This window comes from Scyliorhinus torazame, chromosome 17 (assembly GCF_047496885.1).
Source record: "Scyliorhinus torazame isolate Kashiwa2021f chromosome 17, sScyTor2.1, whole genome shotgun sequence".
Lineage (NCBI taxonomy): Eukaryota > Metazoa > Chordata > Chondrichthyes > Carcharhiniformes > Scyliorhinidae > Scyliorhinus > Scyliorhinus torazame.
This window is the reverse complement of record NC_092723.1, coordinates 139212769-139228334: the sequence shown is the minus strand read 5'-3', so window position 1 is coordinate 139228334 and position 15566 is coordinate 139212769. Positions and strand designations below refer to the sequence as shown.

At 47.4% G+C, this 15566-nt stretch overlaps 2 protein-coding genes across 14 annotated transcripts in view; one reads left to right on the top strand and one right to left on the bottom strand.

Annotated features, from left to right (window-relative positions):
* LOC140394185 (uncharacterized) overlaps positions 1-11502 on the top strand; it is a gene marked incomplete at its 5' end in the record, with an annotated part of 97144 nt that extends 85642 nt beyond the window's left edge. Inside the window, 3 exons of the mRNA XM_072481160.1 lie at positions 1431-1658; positions 9169-9322; positions 10641-11502. Of these exons, the coding sequence (XP_072337261.1) occupies positions 1431-1658; positions 9169-9322; positions 10641-10715 (457 nt within the window). The remainder of the gene's footprint in view (positions 1-1430; positions 1659-9168; positions 9323-10640) is intronic.
* LOC140394184 (trinucleotide repeat-containing gene 6A protein-like) overlaps positions 11170-15566 on the bottom strand; it is a 383091-nt gene continuing 378694 nt past the window's right edge. For all 13 annotated transcript variants that reach the window (XM_072481149.1, XM_072481147.1, XM_072481151.1 and 10 more), the window contains one exon: positions 11170-13230. In XM_072481149.1, coding sequence (XP_072337250.1) covers positions 12858-13230 — 373 coding nt within the window. In that variant the 3' untranslated portion in view covers positions 11170-12857. The remainder of the gene's footprint in view (positions 13231-15566) is intronic.

The following is a 15566-nucleotide window of genomic DNA, read 5'->3' as shown; positions in this document are numbered from 1 at the left end:
GTGAGAGAGCAGTGTCTGGACCCACTGTCCCAATGTGAGAGAGCAGTGTCTGATCCACTGTCCCAGTGTGAGAGAGCAGTGTCTGGGCCCACTGTCCCAGTGTGAGAGAGCAGTGTCTGGGCCCACTGTCCCAGTGCAAGAGAGCAGTGTCTGAGCCCACTGTCCCAGTGTGAGAGAGCAGTGTCTGGACCCACTGTCCCAATGTGAGAGAGCAGTGTCTGATCCACTGTCCCAGTGTGAGAGAGCAGTGTCTGGGCCCACTGTCCCAGTGTGAGAGAGCAGTGTCTGAGCCCACTGTCCCAGTGTGAGAGAGCAGTGTCTGAGCCCACTGTCCCAGTGTAAGTGGGAAGCAGTGTCTGGTCCATTGTCCCAGTGTGAGAGAGCAGTGTCTGAGCTCACTGTTTCAGTATGAGAGAGCAGTGTCTGAGCCCACTGTCCCAGTGTGAGAGAGCAGTGTCTGAGCTCACTGTCCCAGTGTGAGAGCAGTGTCTGGACCACTGTCCCAGTGTGAGAGAGCAGTGTCTGGATCCACTGTCCCAGTGTGAGAGAGCTGTGTCTGGGCCCACTGTCCCAATGTGAGAGAGCAGTGTCTGAGCCCACTGTCCCAGTGCAAGAGAGCAGTGTCTGAGCCCACTGTCCCAGTGTGAGAGAGCAGTGTCTGAGCCCACTGTCCCAGTGTGAGAGAGCAGTGTCTGAGCCCACTGTCCCAGTGTGAGAGAGCAGTGTCTGAGCCCACTGTCCCAGTGTGAGTGGGAAGCAGTGTCTGGCCCATTGTCCCAGTGTGAGAGAGCAATGTCTGAGCTCACTGTCTCAGTGTGAGAGGGCAGTGTCTGGACCACTGTCCCAGTGTGAGAGAGCAGTGTCTGAGCCCACTGTCCCAGTGTGAGAGAGCAGTGTCTGAGCCCACTGTCCCAGTGTGAGAGAGCAGTGTCTGAGCCCACTGTCCCAGTGTGAGTGGGAAGCAGTGTCTGGCCCATTGTCCCAGTGTGAGAGAGCAATGTCTGAGCTCACTGTCTCAGTGTGAGAGAGCAGTGTCTGGACCACTGTCCCAGTGTGAGAGAGCAGTGTCTGGCCCACTGACCCAGCATATGGAAGAAGAGAGCCTAACGTGCCTGTGTGCCATTCTCCCTCTTAACCTTACTCTGGAAGCAGATTGCAGGAGGCAACAGACTCCTGGAGATGCCAATAACAGTTTAACGTGGGGAATTATCCAACTGCCCCCCCCCCCCCCCCCCCCCCCACACACACACAACCCCTGCTTCCTCATGATGACAGAGCTGGAACTCTAGCATGTGGACAGAAACATGGGCAGAAACTACTCATCCTTGCCCTATCATCCCAGACAAAGCTCAGACTGAGTTCCCACGGACCAGATTCAAACACTTTTTCCAGGAGTGGATGTTGTGATCTTCATATTTTTCTCCCTCCAGTTACAAGCGCTTCAGTCGGTTCGATGATTTCTCCAATCAATACCAGTCCCAGTCCTGGCTAAACTACTCGGTCAGTTCTTTGGACAACCCTGGCTTCAGTAACTCAGATGAACTAATCCACTTGCAGATGTTGGACAGCAGTTACTGCTACTATCATGAGGAGTCTGTGACTGGCACCTACAGCAGCTGGAGGACAGCCCCACACGATCGATCAACCTTCAGGCACAGGTAAAGACCATTAGTTCTAGAACAAACTACAGATGCTGGAATCATATACAAGTTAGGGGCAAGAAAATACTCCCATCCAAATCCTGTTCAGGCCCGACTCTGGTGCCCTGACTTTCCAGTCAAAGAAAGATAGCCGTCTATTTATCTAGTGCATTTCATAACTTCAGGATGTTCTAAAATGCTTTGCAGTCAATGAAGTACTTTTGAGGTGCAGTCACTTGTAAGAAAGACAGCAGCAAACTTACAAAGATTCTACAAACAGCAATATGACAAGGACCACATCGTGTATTTGAAGTGATGTTGGTTGACAGATCAATATTGGCCAGAACAACGGGATTAGCTCCAATGGTTTTCTGAATAGTGTAAGTGGATCTTTACCTGAGGGGGCACACAGGGCCTGGGTTTAATGTTCCATCCGAAAGACAACACCTTCAACAATGCAGCGCTCCCTCAGTTAGTACGGGAGGATAAGACTGGATTTTGTGCTCGAGCCTTTGGAGTGGGTCTTGAACCCACAAACATGACTCAGAGGCTGTGACCCACTGAGCCATGGCTGGTTTAAAGCCCGTCTCTGCTGCTGAGGCTCTCTCAACCTTCACCAACACTCCGTCCTAACCTTGTAGATTCCAAATGTTTCTCTGAAATTGGGTTCTCAAACTGCCTGTGATGTTTGCTACTGTAAATGCATTTGTTTAATGTTACTGGTCAGGATTACAACAATTTCTAGGAGACCAAGAGGTTAAGTTTTGCTCCCGTTTCTGAAATTTTCAGTTGATGGGTGGATGTTGGGAAGTTTGCCACAATCCTGAAATAACATCCGTAGCGAGATTCGGGTGGTGACCGAGGCAGGGGACAAACAAAGCTTCCCCACCCCAACAAACCAGCCCCATCCCCTCATCATCCTGCATTATCAAAGGGGACTGTAATTGCTTTTTCCTTTAACCTTAACCTTGTTAATTAGGAGGTGCTGCGCAGAGTCCAGCCCCCAAAGAGCTAAACTGAATTTAGTTCCCACTGATTACCAGTGTCAGCTCCACCCAGTTAATCTTATTAAAACCAACACAAGGTCAGTGGATGAGGGGCCCAGCCCATCACTGAGTCAAGGTCAGACTCCATCGAGCCTCAACATTTTAAAATATTCTTTCATTGGGTGTGGGTATCGCTGGCTGGGTAGAGCAGAATTTATTGTCCATCCCACTTGCCCGTGAGAAGGTGATGGTGAGCTGCCTTCTTGGACTGCAGCTGTTCATGTAGGTGTGGGTACACCCAGTGTTGTTAGGGAAGGAGTTCCAAGTCGGGATGGTGTGTGGCTTGGAAGGAAACTTGCAGGAGGTGGTGGTGTTCCCATACATCCGTTGCCTTTGTCCTTCTAGGTGGTAGAGATCATGAATTTGGAATGTGCTGTCGACTTACCACAGTGCATTTTGCAGATGGTACATACACCTGCCATTGTTTGTCGGTGGTGGAGGGAGTGAATATTTAAGGTGGTAGATGGGAGTGCAAATAAAGTGGTCTGCTTTGTCCTGGCTGGCGCAGAGTTTCTTGAATGTTGGAGCTCCACACTTCCAGGCAACTGGAGAGGATTCCATTACACTCGGAATCGGGACGTGTGCCTTGTAGATGGTGAACGCTTTGGGGATATGCCGCAGAATTTCCAGTGACCTGCTCGTGTAGCCACAGTACCTTCTTTAAAACATTTTTTAGAGTACCCAATTCATTTCTTCCAATTAAGGGGCAATTTAGCATGGCCAATCTACCTCCCCTGCACATTTTTGGGTTGTGGGGCGAAATCCACGCAAACACAGGGAGAATGTGCAAACTCCACATGGTCAGTGACCCAGAGTCGGGATCAAACCTGGGACCTCGGCGCCGTGAGACTGCAGTGCTACCACTGCGCCACCATGCTGCCCTGCCACAGTACCTTTATACCTGGTCCAGGTCAGTTTCTAGTCAATGATAACCCCAGGATGTTGATGGGGGTTCAGCGATGGTAATGCCATTGAATGTCAAGGGGAAATTGTTGCATTCTCTTGTTGGAGATGATTGTCGCCGGGCACTGGTGTGTGATTGTAACTTGCCCCTGATCAGCCCAAGTTATTTTCCAGGTCTTGCTGCACATGGACTGCTTCAGTATCTGAGGAGTCATGAATGGTGCTGATATTGTGCAATAATCAGCGAACATTCCCATTTCTGACCTTAAGATGGAGGAAAGGTCATTTATTAAGCAGCTGAAGATGGTTGGGACGAGGACACGACCCCCAAGACCATCCTACAGTGATGTCCTAGAACTGAGATGATTGGCCTCCAACAAGTACAACCATCTTTCGTTGTCCTTGGAATGGTCCCAATGAGTGGAGTCGGGTGATGGGAGCCACGCTCCGAAAGCTCGTGATTCCAAATAAATCTGTTGGACCTTGCCTGGTGTTGTAAGACTTCTTACTGTACCCATCCCAGTCCAGTGCTGACATCTGCACATCATACAGATTAGAAGCAGGCTGCTTGGCCCTTCCAGCCTGCTCTGCCATTCAGTAAGATCATGGATGATTGTAATCTCAGCCCCACAGTTCTGTTTGCCCCCAATAACTATCACCCCCTTTCTAATCAAGGATCTATCCAGCTCTGCTGTAAAAATATTCAAAGGCTCTGCTTTTGAGGGAGCGAGTTCCAAGGACTCAAGACCCTCCGAGAAAGAGGGCGGCACGATGGTGTCGTGGTTAGCACTGCTGCCTCACACCGCCAAGGACCCAGATTCAATCCTGACCCCGGATCAGTGTGTGTGCGTGGAGTTTGCATATTCTCCCCGTGTCTGGATTGTGTGGGTGAAATCCACGCAAAGATGTGTAGGTAGGTGGATTGGCCACGCTAAATTTCCCCTTAATTGGAAAATAATTTTTTTTTTTAAAAAAAAGATCCTCAGTGAAAATAATTCTCCACATCTCTTGTCTTAAATGAGTAACCCCTTATTTTTAAGCAGTGACCCCTAATTCTGGATTCTCCCACAAGCGGAAACATTCTCTGCACAATTCACTGTTAACAGTGAATTGTTACTCTCCATCATCAAGCAGTACTTTCTTAGCAATAACCTGCTCACAGATACGGTTTTGGGTTCCACCAGGGCGCTCTGCTTCTGACCTCATTACAGCCTTGGTTCAAACATGGACAAAAGAGCTGAATGCCAGACATGACGTGAGAGTTGACTGTCCTTGACATCAAGCCAGCGTTTGTCAAGTGTGGCATCGAGGAGCCCTAGCTAAACTGGAGTCAATGAGAATCAGGGGGAAAACCTTCCTCTGGTTGGAGTCACACCTGGCACAAAGGAAGATGGTTGTGGTTATTGGAGGTCAGTCATCTCAAACACAGGACATCACTGCAAGAGTTCCTCAGGGTATTGACCTGGGCCCAACTAATTTCAGCTGTTTCATCAATGTCCTTCCTTCCAACATAAGGTCAGATGTGGGGACGTTCACTAATGATTGCACAATGCCCAGCACCATTCACGACTCCTCAGGCACTGAAGCAGTCCACGTGCAAATGCAGCAAGACCTAGACAATGTCCAGGCTCTGACTGACAAGTGGCAAGAAACATTTGTGCCACACAAGTGCCAGGCACTGACCATCTCCAACAAGAGAATCATGCCATCGCCCCATGATATTCAATGGGATTACTGAATTATCTGACTAACAACATCCTGGGGGTTACCATTGACCATAAACTGACTGGACTAGCCACATAAATACTGTGGCTACAAGAACAGGTCGGAGGCTTGGAATCCTGCAGCCAGTAACCCACCTCCTGACTCCCCGAAGCATGTCCAACCGCCTACAAGGCACAAGTCAGGAGTGTAATGTAGTACTCTTCACTTGCCTGAATGAGTGCAGCTCCAACAACACTCAAGAAGCTCAACACCACACAGAACGAAGCAGCCCGCTTGATTGACAGCCTTTCCACATTCGCTCCCTTCACCACCAACACACAGTAGCAGCAGTGTGTACATCTACAAGATAAGACCATAAGACACGAGAGCAGAATTAGGCCAATCAGCCTATCAAGTCTGCTCCCCCGCCATTCAATCATGGCTGATATGTTTCTCATCCCCATAACCCCTGATTCCCTTACCAATCAAGAACCTATCTATCGCTGTCTTAAAGACACTCAGTGATTTGGCCTCCACAGCCTTCTGCGGCAAAGAGTTCCACAGATTCACCATCCGCTGGCTGAAGAAATTCCTCATCTTATCTCAGTTTTAAAAGATTGTCCCTTCAGTCTGAGGCTTGAGGTTCTAGTTTTTCCTACTAGTTGAAACATCCTCTCCATTTTTCTATGTCTACTCTATCTAGGCCTCTCAGTATCCTGTAAGTTTCAATAAGATCCCCTCTCATCCTTTTTTTAAAAAATATATATTTATTAAAGTTTTTTAACAAAACAAAACAATTTTTTCCCCTTACAAACAATAAACCCCCCCCCCCCGTAACAAAATAACACAAAATCACCCTGAGCAAGATATATACATGGTAAGATGGTATATTTACAGAGCTTCATACACTGGCTCTCGCCCGTTCGTGCCAGTTTCCCCCCCCCTCCATGTTATCCCCCGCTCGTCCGTCCCCTCAAGCAATCTCTCGTTCTCTAACCCCCCCCCCGCCAGGGTTGCTGCTGCTGCTGACCGACCTTCCTCTAACGCTCCGCGAGGTAGTCTAGGAACGGTTGCTACCGCCTGTAGAATCCCTGCACAGACCCCCTTCAGGCAAACTTAATCCTTTCCAACTTTATGAACCCAGCCATGTCGTTTGTCCAGGCCTCCACGCTAGGGGGCTTCGCCTCCTTCCACATTAGCAAGATCCTTCGCCGGGCTACCAGGGGCGCAAAGGCCAGAATGCCGGCCTCTTTCGCATCCTGCACTCCCAGCTCGTCCACTACTCCAAATATTGCTAGCCCCCAGCTTGGCTTGACCCGGACTTTCACCACCTGAGATATTGCTCCCGCCACTCCTCTCCAGAACCCCTCCAGTGCCGGGCATGACCAAAACATATGGACATGGTTCGCCGGACTCCCTGAACACCTTCCACATCTGTCCTCTACCCCAAAGAACCTACTCAACCTCGCCCCCGTCAAGTGCGCTCTGTGAACCACCTTAAATTGTATCAGGCTGAGCCTGGCACATGAGGAGGAATTGACCCTACCCAGGGCATCAGCCCACAAACCTTCCTTGATCTCCTCCCCCAGCTCCTCCTCCCATTTACCCTTCAACTCTTCTGCTAGCGCTTCCCCCTTTTTCATCTCTTGGTGTATTGCCAAAACCTTGCCCTCCCCGACCCATACACCCGAGATCACCCTGTCTTGAATTTCCTGTGTCGGGAGCAGCGGGAATTCCCTGACCTGTCGCCTCACAAAAGCCCTCATCTGCATATATCTGAAACCTGCATATATCTGAATGCATTTCCCGGGGGTAGCTCAAACTTCTCCTCTAGTGCCCCTAGGCTCGCAAATGACCCGTCGATGAACAGGTCCCCCATTCTTCTAATCCCCGCCCGGTGCCAGCCCTGGAACCTCCCCGTCCATCTTCACCAGGACAAACCGGTGGTTACCCCTGATCGGGGACCACACCGAGGCTCCCACTGGCCCCCTATGCCGTCTCCACTGGCCCCAGATCCTTAACGTTGCCGCCACCACCGGGCTCGTGGTGTACTTTGATGGCGAGAGCAGCAACGGTGCCGTCACCAGCACCCCCAAGCTCGTTCCTTTGCAGGACACCATCTCCATCCTCTTCCATGCCACCCCCTCTCCCTCCATAACCCACTTACGGATCATCGCCACGTTTGCTGCCCAGTAATAGCTCCCTAAGTTTGGCAGTGCCAGCCCTCCTCTGTCCCTACTGCGCTCCAGGAACCCTCTCCTTACCCTCGGGGTTTTGTTCGCCCACACAAACCCCATAATACTCCTACCTACTCTCTTGAAAAAGTCCTTGGTGATCACGATGGGAAGGCACTGAAACACAAACAAAAACCTCGGAAGGACCACCATTTTTACCGACGGCACTCTACCCGCCAACGAGAGCGGCAACATGTCCCATCTTTTAAAGTCCACCTCCATTTGGTCCACCAACCTCGTCGGATTCAGTTTGTGTAGGGCCCCCCAACTCCTGACTATCTGGATCCCTAGATAACGAAAACTCCCCTCCGCCATCCTCAGTGGTAGGTCCCCTATCCCTCTTTCTTGGTCCCCTGCCTGTAGTACAAAAAGCTCGCTCTTCCCTACATTGAGCTTATAGCCCGAGAACTCCCCAAACTCCCTCAAAGTCTGCATGACCTCCACCATCCCCTCCATTGGGTCCGCCACGTACAGCAGCAGGTCGTTCGCGTATAGCGACACCCGATACTCTTCTCCCCCGCGGACCACCCCCCTCCATTTATTAGACTCCCTCAGTGATACGGCCAAGGGTTCAATCGCCAATGCAAACAGGGGGGACAGAGGGCACCCCTGCCTTGTTCCTCGGTACAGCCGAAAGTACTCCGACCTCCGCCGGTTCGTCACCACACTTGCCACCGGGGCGCTGTAAAGGAGCTTAACCCAACTAATAAACCCTCCCCCGAACCCAAACCTACGCAACACCTCCCACCCTCTCATCCTTCTAAACTCCAATGAGTATAGACCCGCTCCTCATATGACAAGCTCTTCATTTCAGGGATCATTCTTGTGAACATCCTCTGCACTCTTTCCAAGGCCAGAACATAATTTGTTGGATACAGGCCCCAAACTGCGACAAGACTCCAAAAGGGGTCTGACCAGAGCCTGATAAGATACACTGCAGCAACTCACTAAGGCTCCTTAAGGCAGCTCCTTCCAAATCCACGACCATTACAATCTGAAAGGACAAGTGCACAGACACATGGGAACACCACCACTTGGATGTTCCTCTCCAAGTCACTCACCATCCTGACTTGGAAATATATCACCATTCCTGGGTCAAAATCCTGGAACTCCCTCCTTAACAGCTCTGTGGGTGTACCTACACACAGGGACTGCAGAGAAAGCAGTTCACCACCACATTCTCATGAGTGATGGGCAGGACATGCTGGCCTCGTCAGTGAAGGCCGCAACCCATAAAAATGAATTTTAAAAAAATCGGTCACAGGCGGCACGGTGGCTAGCATTGCTGCCTCACGCCACCAAGGTCCCAGGTTCGATCCTGGCTATGGGTCACTGTCCGCGTGGAGTTTGCACATTCTCCCTGTGTTTGCGTGTGTTTCGCCCCCACAACCAAATGATATGCAGGGTAGGTGGATTGGCCATGCTAAATTGCCCTTAGTGTCCAAAAAGGTTAGGTGGGGTTACGGAGATCCGTTGGAAGTGTGGGCTTAAATGGGGTGCTATTTCCAAGGGTTGGTGCAGACTCGATGGCCTCCTTCTGCACTGTAAACTCTATGATTCTATAAATTATCACTCACCGTAGTCTGAACATACCGGGTGTATCCAAAAGTCAATATTTTCAAGTTAATTTTTTTGCTTTAGTTTACAAAACAACCTGGACATCAGCATCAGCAGCATCAATGAGCACGCTGGGGACTCCGGGAAAGCCAGTGACTTGTCTGTTTACAGCTGGCCCATTGAACCTCTCCAGTGGTCACCCTTTCCAATCTTGTACCAACTGAGCAAGGACAGACCTGTAAGTATTCACTTCAATCCAGTTTCATTTTTCTATTGTATTTTTTGGTAGTCCTCAGATTACCTGGTTCCAGGCCATTTTCAGGGAGCACTAGCAAATATCCAGAGAAGAATGCTTTGAGATCTTCTTTCCTCGCTGCAGGAAGGCTCCCACTCCGACCAGGAAGCAAATGGAGTAGGGCTAACAAGTATCCATTCGCCATGTCAGCACTCTGGTGATTAGGATTTATGCGGGGTATTTGCCTTCAGGCATCAAATCAGTCCGGTAAAATGGCCTGCTCAGCCCTTGGGCAGAGATGTGCCACACACATCATTGCAAAACAGAAATTCAGACAAAATGCTATATCTCAATCGGCAACTTAGTTTTCCAAAAGCATACATTCCCAGAAAAGTCCATTACTCCTTTGTTGAAGCATGGATTCAGTGAGTGGCAGGTGAAGGTACTGAAAACATTAAAATTATTAACCAAATATTCTGCTAACACTAGTTTCAATCTGGTTTTAGGCTGAGTTTACTAGCTCAAGAGCAGCACGGTGGTGCAGTGGTTAGCACTGCTGCCTCACGGCACCGATGTCCCAGGTTCGATCCCAGCCCTGGGTCACTGTCCGTGTGGAGTTTGCACATTTTCCGTGTTTGCATGGGTTTCACCGCCACAACCCAAAGATGTGTAGGCTAAGTGGATTGGCCACGCTAAATTGCCCCTTAATTGGAAAAAATAAACTGGGTACTCAGTTTATTTAAAAAAAAAAAAAATTTTTTTTAAATTACTAACTCACGCCAGCAGAGATTTTTGTTACGTCAAGACAGAGTAATCTCAGTACAACATATTCTTTGCACTGGAACGACCTTGTGTTGTACTGACTCTGGGTTATGACACTTCTCTGTAGTAGGTTAATTAGGGGATATTCACTGCAGGTGTAGCATAGGGCAGCCAGCATCCATGAATCTGAATCCAGCCCAAGTCAGTGCTGGCAGGAGAAAGAGATGGGGGGCAAATAGCTGGAGCTAAAGAGGAAGGAGGAATTAATTACAAAATAGCATAAATTATAACAAAGATAAATTTAGGAGAAATGTCTTTACACGTGTTGAAAATGTAAAATTCATTGCCACTAGGAGGAATAGCTGTAGCATTCCTGCACTTAAGGGGATGCTGGATGTATACATGAAGGAAAAAGGATGGAGGGATAGCAGCTATGGAAAAGGTTCTTTTTAAGTGGGAGGAGGTTCGGAGTGCAAACACCTCCATAGATCAGATGAGCTAAATGTCCGGTTTCTGTGTTGCAGATTCCTCACCAAACAAAATGACTTCTTTCTTGCAGTTTAAAGCCAGGAGGCCTCGTTCATACTGTGAAGGGATGGAACTAGTGAGCATGGAAAGAAACTGGACAGCTTGAAAACATGCAGAAAAGTCATCATCCTTTTCCTGAAGGTCAGGCATGTTTTCCTCTGCTTATGTTCGGAGCAGCACACCCACCACCACAGTATCTTTTTCCATGTTATTGTGCTGGATGCACTGTGCAAAAACAATCAGCCATCTACTTGGCTTCAGAGTTTAACGTCACTCCTGCAAGTACAAGCTTCCTGTGGAACCAGGCTACAAGCAGGAGATTAAAGCAGCACACCATCTGCTGACTGCACTCTGACCTCAGGCCTGTGCTGAACGGCAAGCCATTTTGCTTTGTGTACACACGGAACAGTGAACAGGCTACAGCGTGAAGGGGGCGTGAGCACTTAAAGAACATGTGCAGCTTTGAAGTTTCGATTGAGACACTGCAAGAGGAGAGAGACAATCACTGCACTGACCAGAGATAAAACCACAGCAAATAAATGACAGAAAGTGAAAGGATATAAATGCTGAGCAGCCAAAAACGTCATGATTTATTAATATTTGAAGTAACTTCATAATTCAACACAACCAAATTATACATTTTACAATCACATTCTATTTGTAAACAGTTAAAAAGCCACTGACTTGTTTGCATCTTCCAACAGACAGTTATAACAAAGGCAATGAAATGGTGGCATTGTCTGCAGTGTTAAAATCATGTCCTGGTTTGTCTGCTCTCTGTACAAGCACAAATGAATACATTTAGTGGCAAAACAAAACAAGAAGTGTAAAGTAACTCGTTTTCTGTAGAACTCTTATACACAAACTCTTACATTAAAACGGCCTGTTACGGATGAACGGTATGATTCTGTGAACCACCAGAGCTGGTTACAGTATGCATAGTTACAGATCTCAGCCAGTTTTTCTTTTTAAGTACAACAGTCAATTGGACACAGTCACAATAGCAAAATACGTTTAGCCACTCAATGGGAATATAAAGGAGGGAAAAAATAAAGTATATATACTACAACATGTCAGCAAAATCCACCTTCACTCACTATAAAAAGACAGCAATTTCAAAGCAATGACTGGAAACTCCAGCTTTAAGCAGTTTAACTTGGCAAAAAAAAAAAAGGTAACGTTTACAGAGCAGTTTAATTCAGTGCTAAAAGTTGGGGATTTCCTACACAAATCTACCAGGAGTTTCTAATGTGTCAGAGGCGGGGAGGGGGGAACTATTTCCTGAGAACCATGCTCTCTCTCGTTTCAGGATATAGAGGAATAGAAAAAAAAAGAACATGGTCAAAACACTGTTCAAATATTCCCAGAGATAGAACATCTTCATCCGCAAATATTTTTTTTAATTTTTTAAAAAAATTTTAATTTTTTTTTTCATTTTTATGAATGATGGAAGAGTAAACATTTCCCCTCGAAAGTCTGTAAACAAGAGGGCACGACCAGGGCACCTCCAAAAAAAAAAATGAAAGCTCTATTGAAAGTGCTGTACCCTCCTGGCTTGCAGGGTGGGGTTGCAAGTCACAGCTGCTGCCCACAGTGTCACACTGTAGAGATTAAATTCTTTAGGTTTTTCTTTTATCATCTTATTAAAACGTTTTGAAAAGAAAGAAGTTGGTGCAATACTTTTTGAAATTGCAAGGTCAGTATGATAACTTGACCTTGCTCTACAATACCACGTTAAGGTAAGTACATATCAAGGCATATTAAAGAGCACACTTTTTGTCCATTTTTTTCCTTGCTAAAAGAACATCCTTGAGTAAACATTTACACTTGAACTACCTTCTCCCCCCCACCCCGCCCTATTGCCAATTGGACAGGGAGACAGTACTCAGTGCAGATTAACAGCTCACACTCCCATCAGCCAACTCAAATAAAGTTTTGGAATTTAAGGAATAAACATGATGAGTGCACACAAGCTAGCTCATTTGAAGCAGTTTTTTTTTTCTTTTTTAAATGGATAGCACTATCTGGAAGTATAAATATATACTTTTTCACATTTTTTTTAACTATTGGCCTGCATGATTCAAGTATTAAAACTGATATGTTCTGGGCTAAAAGAAAGTGGAAATAAAGGTGCAGAACGGAACATTTCCACAGGTGACCCCTTCTCCCCATCTCTCACGCTGTAGGTGAAAAGTCCAATTAGTGCTGCTTTTCATGTCGAGGTCACAGTTTGAGTCATGAGTAAAGTTCAGATGGACTCTCCACCTCCAAGGTGGTCAACAGGGAGGAAAGCGTTGATGGGGGAGGGGCTGCCGATTCCCCGCGTGTCATTGCTGCTCGGGGTTCCCCACAGGCTAGTGGAATAATTGGGGGTACCCCAGAGTGAAGTGCCATGGAGGTCTCCACTACCTGTTCCCGACAGCCCAGCACCATTCCAGTGATTGAGATCATTGCGGTTTGAGAATGGGTGGGAACTGTCAATGGATGTGATGCGGTTCTGGCTGGATCCCAGAGATTGCCAGCCCAGAGAGGGGGTCAGCGACTGGCCTTGTGCAAAGAAGCGATTAATCTCGTCTTCACTGGCAAACTCAGCAAGAATGGTAGTGTTCCCTAAAACACACCTGTAAACAAAAGAGGAAGAAGTCAGTTACAGTTAACAACCTGTATTCATACAGCACCCTGAATTTAAAGAAAACAAATTATAGTGCTTTACAAAACAGGGCCTGAAAAACAAAATTAAAATAGGCACAAGCCATTTAGCAAATATGTTGAGTGACCAATATCTGGTTTGCAGTGGGTTTTGTGAATGATTTTAAAGCAGGAGAGAGAAACGGTTAATGGGCTTTGCCTCCTTGATGCTGATTCGAAGGAAGATTTATTAATCCACGACAAAGTGCTCGAGTACGGAGGAGGCCAAAAGAGCAGGACATCTGTGGAGGCCCAGAGTGTATAAGTAAAGAAATTCATTTTTGGAGATGGACAAGCTATGTCTAGATAGGTTGGACTGGAACCATGTTTGACCATTTCATTGAGTCAGTCAGTGAGAGAGGAGAGGATATCATACTTTAAAAAAAAAAAAATTTTGACAGAAATCTTTGGATCCTCGCTGTCTTCAGGGGATGTCCCGGAGGACTGGAGAATAGCCAATGTTGTTCCTCTGTTTAAGAAGGGTGGCAGGGATAATCCCGGGAACTACAGGCCGGTGAGCCTTACTTCAGTGGTAGGGAAATTACTGGAGAGAATTCTTCGAGACAGGATCTACTCCCATTTGGAAGCAAATGGACGTATTAGTGAGAGGCAGCACGGTTTTGTGAAGGGAAGGTCGTGTCTCACTAACTTGATAGAGTTTTTCGAGGAGGTCACTAAGATGATTGATGCAGGTAGGGCAGTAGATGTTGTCTATATGGACTTCAGTAAGGCCTTTGACAAGGTCCCTCATGGTAGACTAGTACAAAAGGTGAAGTCACACGGGATCAGGGGTGAACTGGCAAGGTGGATACAGAACTGGCTAGGCCATAGAAGGCAGAGGGTAGCAATGGAGGGATGCTTTTCTAATTGGAGGGCTGTGACCAGTGGTGTTCCACAGGGATCAGTGCTGGGACCTTTGCTCTTTGTAGTATATATAAATGATTTGGAGGAAAATGTAACTGGTCTGATTAGTAAGTTTGCAGACGACACAAAGGTTGGTGGAATTGCGGATAGCGATGAGGACTGTCTGAGGATACAGCAGGATTTAGATTGTCTGGAGACTTGGGCGGAGAGATGGCAGATGGAGTTTAACCTGGACAAATGTGAGGTAATGCATTTTGGAAGGGCTAATGCAGGTAGGGAATATACAGTGAATGGTAGAACCCTCAAGAGTATTGAAAGTCAAAGAGATCTAGGAGTACAGGTCCACAGATCACTGAAAGGGGCTACACAGGTGGAGAAGGTAGTCAAGAAGGCATACGGCATGCTTGCCTTCATTGGCCGGGGCATTGAGTATAAGAATTGGCAAGTCATGTTGCAGCTGTATAGAACCTTAGTTAGGCCACACTTGGAGTATAGTGTTCAATTCTGGTCGCCACACTACCAGAAGGATGTGGAGGCTTTAGAGAGGGTGCAGAAGAGATTTACCAGAATGTTGCCTGGTATGGAGGGCATAAGCTATGAGGAGCGATTGAATAAACTCGGTTTGTTCTCACTGGAACGAAGGAGGTTGAGGGGCGACCTGATAGAGGTATACAAAATTATGAGGGGCATAGACAGAGTGGATAGTCAGAGGCTTTTCCCCAGGGTAGAGGGGTCAATTACTAGGGGGCATAGGTTTAAGGTGAGAGGGGCAAAGTTTAGAGTAGATGTACGAGGCAAGTTTTTTACGCAGAGGGTAGTGGGTGCCTGGAACTCACTACCGGAGGAGGTAGTGGAGGCAGGGACGATAGGGACATTTAAGGGGCATCTTGACAAATATATGAATAGGATGGGAATAGAAGGATACGGACCCAGGAAGTGTAGAAGATTGTAGTTTAGTCGGGCAGTATGGTCGGCACGGGCTTGGAGGGCCGAAGGGCCTGTTCCTGTGCTGTACATTTCTTTGTTCTTTGTTCTTTGTAGAGTACCCAATTTATTTTTTCCAATTAAGAGGCAATTTGGCATGGCAATCCAACTACCCTTCACATCTTTTTTGGATTGAGGGGGTGAAACCCACGCCCATGCAAACACAGGGAGAATGTGCAAACTCCACACGGACAGTGACCCAGGGCATGATTGAACACGGTACCTCGGCGCCGCGAGGAAGCAGTGCTAACCACTGTGCTACCCAGGAGGATATCATACTTAACCATATCATGCAGATGGATAATACATAACAGAGGATTTATGGCATTACCAAGAGGGCCTCACTGCTGTGTGAAGAGAAACCAGGCTGTAAAATAATCAATTGGCATCTTCATCAGACATTTATAGACTTTGAAAGCAA